General features: G+C 33.7%; 1 protein-coding gene across 11 annotated transcripts in view; it reads left to right on the top strand.

Moving 5' to 3' along the window:
• Positions 1-12,418, top strand: part of CEP170 (centrosomal protein 170) — a 106,458-nt gene that overhangs the window by 48,519 nt on the left and 45,521 nt on the right. For all 11 annotated transcript variants that reach the window (XM_075496005.1, XM_075496013.1, XM_075496014.1 and 8 more), the window contains one exon: positions 1,993-2,639. In XM_075496005.1, coding sequence (XP_075352120.1) covers positions 1,993-2,639 — 647 coding nt within the window. The remainder of the gene's footprint in view (positions 1-1,992; positions 2,640-12,418) is intronic.

The raw sequence follows: 12,418 nt of genomic DNA, 5'->3' as shown, positions 1-12,418 counted from the left end.
CAAATAAAATTAAATCAAATGTTAAGTGTGAAAAGTGTACTTTCTTTTGGATGCCACTTAGCAGAATAGAGAAGAAAGTAGTTTTGATGTTCAGATGAAGATTCCAGTGACATTCAAACTTTCAGAATGAAAACTTCTGAAGAACTTTTTCAAGTCTCTTTTATTTTTTTTTTTTTTTTATTTCAGCAGGTTAACTCTGCAGTTCCCATTTTTCTTCATTCTGCAACATTATCATGTCTAGCTCGTAAACCAGCTGGGACTGGTTACAATGTGCTTTGTGTTACTGATCAAAAGTCTGCTTTTTAAGGCTGACTTTTCCAAATTAAGCTGAAAAATAAAATTTTGAAAACAGAATTATAGAAGTGTGCTAGGATTAAGATAATAGCATAATACTTCTTCTAGAGTATATCACAGAGCATTCTTTGGTCTTCATGATACTGTATTATATTCATGAACATTCTTTAAAATATTAGCCATGTCACTTTGATAAATAGGAAGGGCTTTGTTTACAAGGCCTTAGCCCTTTCCTGGCAGAAACTCCTCAAATTTTGATAAGTTTTCATCTGAAAGAGGTGTAAGTTATGGGGTGCATATGGCCATAAGCAATAATCTGAATTTTGTAACCTTCTGTGATCTGTTTGTATTCTCACTCATTACTTGTACTTTTTCAGATTGTAAAGGTAGAGAATATACCTAGCCACTTTGAAAGTTCGATTTAAAAAAAAAAAACAACATTTTTTTTTTTCTCCTGAGCTTTTTCTTACAATATCCCATACTGAAGTCACACTGCTAAAATTATTTTTATATGACGTTCACTGTGGTGTTGATATTTATTGTTATTATTTGGAAGTATATGAACCATTACATCATTTTCGTAGGCACTGTACAAATAAGTAGCAAACAGGAATGTAAGTTAGGATTTCAGCTGTGCATTCAGTGCTATTAGTCTGATAAGTAAGGTTTCCCAATATGTGATTACTATTTAGCTGAATAGTAGCTGCGTATCCTAACTATGAAGTAAGAAAACCAAAAAAAAAAAACTATCCTCTTGAGAATAGAAAAAAAAATAAATTGTACATTCTATGTATACATGAGTAAGACTTGATCCAAAAGAGTTCAAAGAAAGTAAAACTGTTCCTTCCCAGGAACTGAGCTAAAACTTAAAAGTGTAGACACTTTCAGTGTACATGGAGTTGCTCCGAGTTAAATGTGACTTACCGTGTATGAGTATCCAGCCTTCCATGCATTTTCAGGTGTCATTACAAAGTATATTTATATGCGTACATATGATTTATTAAATATGTATTCCTTATTCATAGATCTCAAGGTAGTTTGTGGAATGAATAAGTAATAACAACCATTTTACATGCATACATCAGATGCTGAGGGGAGGGAATGATGGAAAAACTCATGGTACTTCTTGGAAAGAGTAATAAGGAATTCATTCCAATTTTCAGTAGACATTCCTCATGATAAACTGTTGTAAATGTGTGAGGAATCCAACAACAAGAACTGTGGCTCTCAATGGGTATTTTCAGCTACGAGAAGGACTATTGTAGGGTTTTCTTTTTCCTCTTAACCCTGCCTAGAATGTTTCAGTAGTCATTTGTAATCAACTGGTTGTGTAACAAAATTAATATAATTGGGAAACATAGTGTAGTACAGCTGGTAAAATACTGGCTTTTGTAAGTCACTGATAAGTATTCACAGATGAGAATTTTAGTGAAAAGGGAAATTCAAATGCACTGCTGTTACTGATCAGCTTATAAAGTGTTTCATTGTTTGACACATAGCAAGTTGAATGCATTACCAGGAGCTGTACAAAATTTGCAGAGCCAGGTAATGAAAGCTGTTGGACTCTAAACAGAAAATGAATTTTAAATTCTTTCTTTCTTAGTTTGCCAGTTTCTTTTATATGTGTTAGGTTGGTTTGTTGTTAGATTTTTTTTTTTTTTCCTCATTGTGCTATATATTCTTTTGCTTTGCTTCTAGGGAATAAGCATGATGATGGTACACAAAGTGATTCAGAAAACGCTGGTGCACACCGGCATTATAGTAAGCGGGCAGCACTTGAAGAACACTTAAGGCATCATCATACGGAGCTGAAAAAGTCACACCAGAAAGTCCATGCCACAGAAACGCAGCAAGAGCAAGCTGGTTTGAGTCAGACTGCCTTTATGATTGAGTTTTTTGATGAAGACCATCCTCGCAAGAGACGTTCTTACTCTTTTTCTCAGAATGTAGGAGCTCTGTGCCCAGAATCTCCATCTCCAACACCTCATGCACGAGCTGAAAGAGTGAAACCTACGTCAGGAGAGAAAGCCGTCCCTTCATCTGTGCAAGCTAGCTCATCGCATCACAGAGCGGTACATGGTGTTCATGCAAAACTTTTAAAACAAAAATCAGAAGAACCCTCTGCTGCATTACCTGTCTTACAAGCTGCATTGTTAAGGAGTTCAGGAAGCCTTGGCCATAGGCCTAGTCAGAACCAGGAGATGGACAAAAAGTTGAAAAGCCAACATATTTCTGCTGCTACTGAAAAGGACAATGAGGATGACCAGAGTGACAAAGGTACTTACACTATTGAGTTGGAAAATCCCAATTCTGAAGAAATGGAAGCCCGTAAAATGATTGACAAGGTGAGAAACCTGAAATGTATACTGATGTTAAAGTGGTATGTGATGTGTGAATAACAGTCTACCACTTCAATTCTACTTATTAAAGCTGCTGCAATAATACAAGTTTATAAGCCACTCTATAATGATGAAATATGGAATGTCGTAAAAGCAGCAGCAGGCATTTGGCTAAAAATTATTCCTGTTTGATACTGCTCTTCTTTTAGTTTGGTAGTTTTAATGCATTTTCAAAAGATTTAAGTACTGTAAGAATACTAGGCAACAGAATTCAATTAACTGTTTTTTTAATGAGAGTTGTTAGATTTGAATTTATTATGTCCCCATGGAAATACTCACCTGTTCTTAAAATCCTATGATCTCTCTAGTTTTCAGTATATAAATTGGTTCCATCCAAATTATCATAGAGAAATAGATTGTAAATGTTTTCTGTACTTATATAAAAAGTACATTCAGTAACAGTAACTTAAATTTCAGCATCCATTATAAAGAGTAAGTATAAGAATGCTTTCATTTTCCAAAAATGTTTATATGATAGCAATGTCATTTTCCTAGTTTGATATAAGTATATGCTTCATTAGGCTTAGGAATCTTATGATGACCAAGTAACTTTTGCTTCCTGGTAACAATATAAATTACAATATAAATAACCATACAAATCATATTTGCAGTTAAATAACTGCAAATAAATCTTTCTTTGGATTTAACAGGGAGATATGGGTAGGAGAAGCTACGTTTAATCATTTGGCTTAACTGACTCTTGAAGAGGGTTTTTTTTTCCATTATTGTTGTGTTTTCCTAAACAATCCATTGTGGTAGAATGCTGGCATCCAAATCTAGGCAATTTTGTGGGCAGCTTAACAGGAAATTCATTGCTTACTTGTTACAGAATTATCTAAGGATTGATTTTGTGTGTCTAAAACTTTTTCAGAGCTGAACAAATACATTGATACACTTAGAATTAATTTTGGCTAAATGTTGAAAAATATTTTTTGAAAGACAAGCTAGCTTCACTGTTTCGATTTTGCAGAAAAATGCTGACATAGCGGCAAAATGGGAAATGTTATTAGAGATTATTTTATTTTATAAAAGGTGTTTATGGAGCGTTTGGGAGGGGAGGGATTAAAATAAAGACAATTTCCTTCAATAAAATCATAAAGATAATGGTTTCGCCTCTTACGGATTCTGAAAAGGAGACTTTTGACTTCGAGTCAGTATTCAAACAGCTTCTGAGAACTAAAAGCATTCCAAAGAAGCAAGTGAATATTAAAGAATGTCATTGCTTTGGCTTAGTGACTACAAATATCTACATTTAATTCTTAAGTTATAAATCTTCGATTAAATTGCATCAGAAAATGTGTAAGTCCTGTTTTTCCTAAGTATAGTTGTGCAACAGGGTTTATTTGGAAACCAGAAAAAATAATAACATTTGGAAATAGACGATTTATGTACCTTATAAGACTGTTAATACTGTCTAATGTTTAATAAGATTAGAAATTATTTGTGGTCTTTAATATCTGTTCAGGATATCCGCGGTCAGTTTTTTTGTTTGAAACAAATCTCTCCTGTTACCGGAGAGATTCAGGAACAGGAGGTGAATGTATGCATTAGGGATGGTAGTAAAGTACTCTTAATATTCTTAGTGTTGTATAAAAAGCTTTTGGATATCATAAATACCCCTTACTGCTAACCTAAAAAGTGTCACCACTAGAAATTAAAGATTTACTAGGAAGTAAATCAGAGATGTTCTTTCTTTGAGGTCTTCTGTTTTTTTTCACTGAGTATCTGTACTGAAGTATTATGAACAGTATATTTTACACCCAGTTCAAAGAGTCCTGCTGCACAATTCTTATTTGATTTGGTAATATGAAAGAAGTATGATATTCTTTTTAGGAAGTGCAGAAAAACAGCCAGTGAAGAAAATCAAAACCAAATGGAAGCCAAAATTTCTTCCTCCAGCTGAGCTCAGCTTTGCTTCCCTCCTATTTTAAATTGCTAATGCTGTGGATTCTGTTACTTTGCTGAAAGTAAGTGCAGAATAAAACAAGGACTTTTGTTAGCCTATTGACTGCTCTCCTGCTTTACTGAGGATTTAAGAGAATTAATGGTATACATTTTATCAATAATTCCAGTATAACTTCTCTTTCTTTGTTGGCCAGTCAGTCCTTTTTCTCAGCAGTTACGATGCCTGCTCAACTGAGTCTCATTTAAGAGTGTCTGTGGGGTCAAAAGATTAACTGAAATTCAAGAGTTGCATTTGCTAGGATTGGGGTGAAAATGCACTACAAATAGCAAGGATAACGTTCTAAAACATTTGCACAGATAATGCAGTCTTGTCAGTAACAATTTACATTAGAATGGTGCTAAGATCCATGTCTGGTTTTCCTGAAGAATTTCCTATGGAATAAAATACTTCTGGGTTTGCGTATTTTTTTCCCTTTTCCTGAAAGAAAAGGTGAGAATGACCAAAATATCCAAAGATTACTTTCAGTGTGACTCATTCACTTGAGAAACCTTAGCCTTAACCTTACTCCTGTAGGCAGAGTCTACTCTTTTCTCTAGAAGGGAACATAAGAGCAAACCACAAATGCAAGAGTGGCATTAACTTGTCAAAAATCAAGGTGTGAAATACTTCTTTGAGTTGAGAATCCAAGAGAGGCATGCAGGAAATTAAAGTTAAAATTCTCAGAAAAATGGAAAAAAATCTATATTATTTTTAAAAAGGGGGGGGAAGACCTTAGTGTTAAGCTATATTGTTTCCTTCAAAAGTACCATTTTTGCTTAATGTAGCCTTTTACTAAAGATTCTAGGAAACAGACTCAAGGAAAATAGATACTTATGTGAAATGATTTTAAAAATCCAAAAAGGATGCTGTCCTCTTATTCAACATCTTGATTTCATTTAGGTTGCTAAGGATCCATTTTTTCCTCTGCTACTCTTTCAATCTCTAAGAAAAAAGTGTTGTCTCTACAGCAGAAAAGGAGTAGAGTAACAAACAACATATTCCTTTTTTTCTTGACCATTTTAAAGCCTGGCTTTTGAAAAGAGAATGTGAGAAAGATACAAAAATAATCAGAAGGAAAGAGGAAGACATTTTCTAAGTAACAGAGAAAAGCTTTTTAGTGAGACATGTTTCCCTAAGAGAGAGGTGTAATCATTTATCTGCAGTGATGACTGTCTCAGAGTGAATGTCTGTCGCTTACCTAAAATGAAAGATTCCAAAAGCATCGAGGCTTGTGTCATACACAACTTTCAACACTTAGATAATTTGCTGACCCAATGAAATTAAAATCGGACAACATATCAAGGTCGGACAGGCAAGGTTGCTGGAATAAAATCAATTTATGTAAATACCCACCGAGACTGAACTGAGTAGGAAGAGAGAAATTTGTTAGATTGTTTGCAAATTTGCAAGATTAAAAAAAATAGATTTGATTTTAGGATGAAAAAATAAAGTACATCATAAAAATAGTAAGCAGATAGTTTTCAGTTGTAAACATAAAAAAAGATGCAAGACCTGTACACACCTGGAGTCCTCCAGAGATTGTTCTAGTTTCACTTGTATGTCAGTTAATCATTTGGATTGATTGTATTTTAAAATCTTCCATGCTTGGATCAGCCATGATGGGAACTGATGTAATTATTTCTTCTGTGCTGTTATTTGAATTTTATTCATAAATCTTAAAGATATTGTCAGAGGAAGTAAATATCACTGCTTTGTGGCCAGCTTTGAACAGGTTACTTGTGTTTAGAATTGGTGTGTCATGTCCCTTAGAACAAAAACATCTTTGAGAATAAATTAAAAAAATAATTTTAAAAATTAATAAGTAAAAAAAAACCCAACAAATTTTGTAGAGGTTAGGAGAAATCTCTGGCTATGTTATTAGGCAGAGACAGAGAAGAAGTCATCATAAGAAGATTTCATAGTTGTTTCTGTTTTAAAATATAATACATATACTTGTACATGTCCAGGACAAATATCAAAACACGAAACTATCATAGAAGGAAAATGAGTATGGCTTAGGGGTTTTTTTGTTTGTTTTTGCTTAAGCAAATTTCATTTAATGATATTTCTGAATGGAAAGATTTGTCAGAGTTCCCATTGTAGAGGTAGTGATTATAATTTGCAAACAGTTGCAATCTTCAGCTGTTACCCAGTGTAACTGCCTTCTCTCCTTAGTCAATCAGCTGGTGAGAATGCTATCTCCACAATATTCCTGTGCTTACATAGGATCCAGCCGTGCTTTTCACAAGTAACAGAAACCCATGCCCACAAACTCCATCTTGTATTATTGAAAATTTCTCCGAAAAACGTATTTTAGGACTTCAGACTCATTCTATTTTTTAGTCACTTGACATTATTACTATTTCTTTCAAATCCTGTTGGTTTTTTTGATATATAGAGACTGAGTGAATACTGACAGTATTACTGGTGTGGAAATGTGTTGTACATTTCCCTCTTCTGTCACTAGTTTGCTTGCATTTTTATTCTGTCATGGGTTTCCATATGGTCCTCTGTCACCTTTAGTTTACAAAATACAAATTTTAAGCAAGATCAGTGCTGTTCCTCGCAAACTCGTGTTCTTTTCACTTGTTCTCTACAGTATAAATGTATGGTTGTGTCTTAATGTCCTTTATAAATAGAGAATACTTGAAAAATAGCAATAAACTTAGCTTCCTAAAAGTCTTCTCATTAGCCAATGATATTTCTGCATCCAGCTGTTCAAATGTCACTTAAATTCATAGAGAAATATGAATTGGTTAGTAGGCAAACAAGTTTAGAAAATAAATACATTAATAACGTGAAAGAAAGTTACAATTTAATAATAGATGCTGGCTTTCTTTTTATACTAGTAGACATCTTTTTAAAATTACCATTGAGAGCAATTCCATCGATGTGTAAAGAAGAAAAGCTGCTCTTATGTACTACAAAGACAACCTTGAACATAGGAGGCATACAATATTCTCTACTCAAATAGCTTCAGAAAGCCACAACTCTTTCTAGCAGAATAATACTCTTATTGTTGTAGCTAACGGCTAAATACAAAATAAAACAAATTCGGGATCTTGATTTGATTTAGAACATGTTTTCAGTGTTAACTTTTAGCACATAAAATATACGAGTAAATGGGGCACAGTTATAGGATTTGTTTTTCCTTTACATCCAGCTGTTCTGCCCTTTAGATAGGTTCAATGCTTCTTCTGTTAACACTTAGCAATTGCTCTCTATTTGCACTGAGTTATACATTTCCTGTCTGTCTTACATTTTTTTAATAGTTAAATTTGTTCTGTTAGAAGGAAGTTGTTCTCAGCAGTCATATCAGGTTAAAAAATCTTCCTAGGCCACAGAAAAGGTAAGTCTGTCAGTGGATGAAAGAATTCAAAATTACATTTCTGCAGTTCATCTTCTTTTTTGTTGATATAAAAAGACTGCAAATTATCAGGCTAATGAGTTTCCTTTTTTCAATAAAGCAAAATACTACCAGTAATAAATTTTAATAAATGAATGTGCAAATAATTCTGGATGTGTTGGGAATATTAAATACTTTGAGACTATTGCAATAAATAAAAAACAACTCAGTGAGTTTTTTGCAAGCTCTTTGGGGGTTTTCTTGGGGGGGTCCTTTTTCATGGTTTTTTTTTTTGTCATTTTTCTTCTTCAGCCAATTTCAGGCTATTTCTGAATGGAAATACTTTGTAGAACTTAGTATAGCAGAGTTAAACTCTTCTGTGTATGTGTGGGAAGAGAAGGAACAAAATAGAGGCTGTATGTGTGTTTCAGTTCTCATCAGTGTAGCTAACCAGGGAATCTAGAATGTTACAGCAGCTCATATGCATATGGAAACATTAGGCTTAGATAAAGTTTTCTTTGGTCCCAAAATTGTTTTCTTCAATTATGTTATATGCATTTAAATTTCCTGATAAATAATTTATTTTTTTTCATTAGCCAAGTAACTTCAGATCTCAAATTCAACATACTGATTCCCAACCAGAAGTAAAACTTGAAAAAAGTACCAAAATCAAACCTCAATCCATCCTTCTGCCATCTTCAAAAAGAATTATTGTGACCATTTAATGATTTTGTTTTCAGTGCAAAGCTCATATTTTAGATCATGTTCCAATTTATTTAAAATTGGAAAAGGATGCTGTTTTAAAGTCTTTGTTTATGTAGATAAGCCATAATAGTAACGACCTTGTTTTTGATGTACATGCTATCATCTTTAATTTTCCTTGATCATGTACTATGCAAAGAGTATACATAAAATACTATTTTGTTGACACAATCTCAAGAGAGATTCTTTTTCCCTCTTTAAAAATTTGGAATAACTAATAATTTTGGAGGGAAAGCTGTCTTGGTGTTCATATAGACAACAGGTTTTCCATTTGCATTTTCTACATATTTCTGCTTACAGTGATACTTACATTTCAGTTTGTTTTGACTTTTTTTTTTTTTTTTGAGTATGTGTATGAATGGGAATCTATTCTGAAAGGCGATGATAATAAAATGGAATCTCCTTACTCTCTTTGCTTCCAGGGTATGTCTGTTCATACCATATTATGTTACTGGCTAGTGTGTTCTTCAAGGACTGCGTACTTTTGAATGATTTGTTGTTGTTATTGTTGCTTTAAATGTTCATAAAGCTTGTTTACCAGATCTTGTCTTCTGTGTTGCAAACCTTAAAGTTTTATCAATAATCTTGCAGATAGCATGAAACATTGTATTAACGATAAAATAACTGCTAAATGAAGAATAGTGGACTGACATGTTTAAGATTAATGTTATGCTAATATTTTGAAAGTGAGAGTGACAAAATCATAAGTAGGTATTTTATTACATTGTTACATTTGTATATATCAGTCTAGTTCTGTGAGAAGTATAGGCTAATTTGGATGTTTTCCATCATTTCTAAATGGTGTGCAGTGCACAGCAAGGATTGATTTTAAAACATGGAGCCATATACCAAATCAAAACATTTTTTTAAGATCTGAAAGGTTTATTAGAAAATGTATGTTCTGAACTCTTTTACTAAAACTGTGTTCATCCAAAACCTTATATTTACAGTGTAAGTGGAGCAGGGAGGAGGAAGTGTTTTTCGTTGCAATACTTAACGTCCGTGTTATTATAACTGCTCTTGTTATGGAGGTAACATACACATTATGGAACTCCTCTTGGCAAATTTTTGCAGTATTATAAATGACAAACGACCTGACAAGAATCAACAGGCAGGGAGTAAGTTAGGAGAAAAAAAAAATCTCAGCATGTTTCAATGGCTGTTCAAGGAAGCAAGACAGATATATCTATTTTCAGAAAATGACTTTCAGTTCATCTGTCTTTTCACACCCTCTGGGTTTCATTGCTTTTACCATTGTTTCAGCAATTTCTTCTAGAAAGAATGCCTTTTAGCCCCACAGAGTGTCTTGGTTGCAGAATGACCATATTTCATGAAGACAACACTGAAAAAGCAGTAGAACAGTTGAAGCCTATCAAATCATCTGAGCGTATAAATTTTGTCGAGTTCAGAGGATGTTTGTAATCTTTTTTTCTTCTGAGGGGAGGGGGAGGAGTCTTACAGTCTCTAAACTTATTGTTTCCTTTTGAATTTGGAATTCTAAAGAAAATGAATTCTTCACCAGCAAACAAGTACAAAATACGTATGCATGTAAATATGTAACTGGTGTCTGGTAAGAGGAAGTTATTAGACTTGGCACGTTGATCCTTTCAATTCACTTATGTAGGTTGTTTTGTTTTTTTTTTTATACCAGAGCATCTTGCATCTGATTCTGTATCTTCAATATCTAGTTAAAATGACATAAACAGCTTCTGTGAAAATCCATGGCTATTCATGAGATATGTCCTGTACAGAACACAGTCTGTTCGCCTGGAATGGCTAGGATAACGGCCAAGAACAAGCAAAAACTATTAAAATCAGACTTCTCAGAAGCAGCGTGGTTAAACACAGTTCATGCAGTAGCTAAACACAAAGTGAACTTAGGCATTGTACTCTGTCTCATCATACTTTCTCAAAGGTGGGACGAAAATGTTTGCCTTTCGTCTTTCCTATCTGATCGGTAACTCTGACTTTTAACAACCAGTTTACTATATATTATGAATGTCTGGACTACCTTCTTTGGAAGAAGTATGAGAAGCTCAGTCTGAACACTAAGCGCAGCATTGCCAAGATGATCTGCAATATGGATCTGAAACCTCTTCCATTTCCCTGCTCCCTGCAATCCTTTCTTCCTGTCAATCAAGCATCCTCTGACTGTGGCTTGTCTTGCTTAATACATCCCAACTGTGTCCAAATCCTACTTGTGTTTCCAAATTCATGTCTCTTTCCTCTTTTTTTTTTTTCTTTCTTTTTTTTTCTTGTTGGTCTGACTGTATCACTTCACAGCTCATTTTCTGAAATCTACTTTTGTTTGACTTCCGCGACAATCAAATATACTCACCATCTTCCTTTCCCCTACAAAGTTATGAAACATAATTGCTGTTATAATTTGCATTCCCATCACTTTACAATGGCAAATACCTTATTTCAAATTTAATCACTTGCTCCTTGTTTTATTTTGCCATGGTCTTTAATGCACTGTGCAGTAGAGCCCCTTGTCCTTTACTTGTGCTCCGCTTTGATTTAGTTTGGTTTTTTAACCGTTCATGTTTGAATTCCCTTTTACATACTTTCTGTCTTTGGGTTTTGTTCTGCTCCTTGTATACAGATTGCCTGCACTGAAATTAATGGCATTTAAATTATCATCCTTTTCAATTATGTCTCCAGATTGTGACTGTAACTGTTGTTAGGATCTGAAAGAATAGAAGGAGAATTATTCAAATACTTTTAGTTTACCAATACCATCATTAAGGGATAGGTTCCTAGTTCTGGCTCTCTGAATTTCAACTAGAATCCTTTTTATTTATTTGTTGGTTTTCTGTTAATCTTAACAATATTATTAGTTATTACTGCATATCCTCTATGTTAAGACTACAGTGGTAAGACTATTGAGGAAATGTTAGAAACTTGAAATCTTGGAACTAGATAGAATTCTTCAGATTTGTGTTTTGAATAACATTTATGCTCCTAGTTTGTGCTAGTGCTCTTAGAAACGCTTTCTAATGCTTTGTGTAGTAAGTATGTATGCAGAACAATAGAATCCGTGTTCTAATATACATAATTTGCTATAAAACTGAGTGAACATGTCTAATAGGAGTCTCAAATAAGATCTTTTTCCCATCGATATCAGTATCTTCAGTAGTGATTTGGGTGAGGAACTAGATCTGTGGACATTAAGTACTGAGTCATTACAATATTGTAGAACTGCAGTGTGATCTTCATAAACCATGAAATAGTTTTAAAATAATGTCCTGAAATTAAATAAAAGTAAGTGTAAAGTCCCAACATCAGGAACTGTGAAAGGCATGTAAATGAGATACAACTGGAAAAAGTTTTTTCTTACTCAAGAACTTTAAAGTTTAGAAAAAGCACATAAGGAGATCATCAAGTGGGGTGGGTTGTTTTTTTTTTAGCTAACCCATTTTCTTCCTTTTGATTCAGAGAAGTGGTTCCTGCTGCCATTAATTTTTCTGACCAATTTTTATTTTAATTTCTAGAAGGTCTCACGTATCTATCAATAAAGAAAAATGGCTTCTGTGGTTTTAAAGAATCATCACTTTTGATAATTAACCCTTGAAGTCATAATACTGACCTCTAGTATAGTTCATCTGTGTTATAAAAGATATTAATTCATCTGTTGGGGGGTAGGGAATGGAGGAAAGCAGAGTGAACAAG

The sequence above is a fragment of the Mycteria americana genome, chromosome 3 (assembly GCF_035582795.1).
Source record: "Mycteria americana isolate JAX WOST 10 ecotype Jacksonville Zoo and Gardens chromosome 3, USCA_MyAme_1.0, whole genome shotgun sequence".
Taxonomy (NCBI): Eukaryota; Metazoa; Chordata; class Aves; order Ciconiiformes; family Ciconiidae; genus Mycteria; species Mycteria americana.
This window is presented reverse-complemented; position numbering and strand designations above follow the sequence as displayed.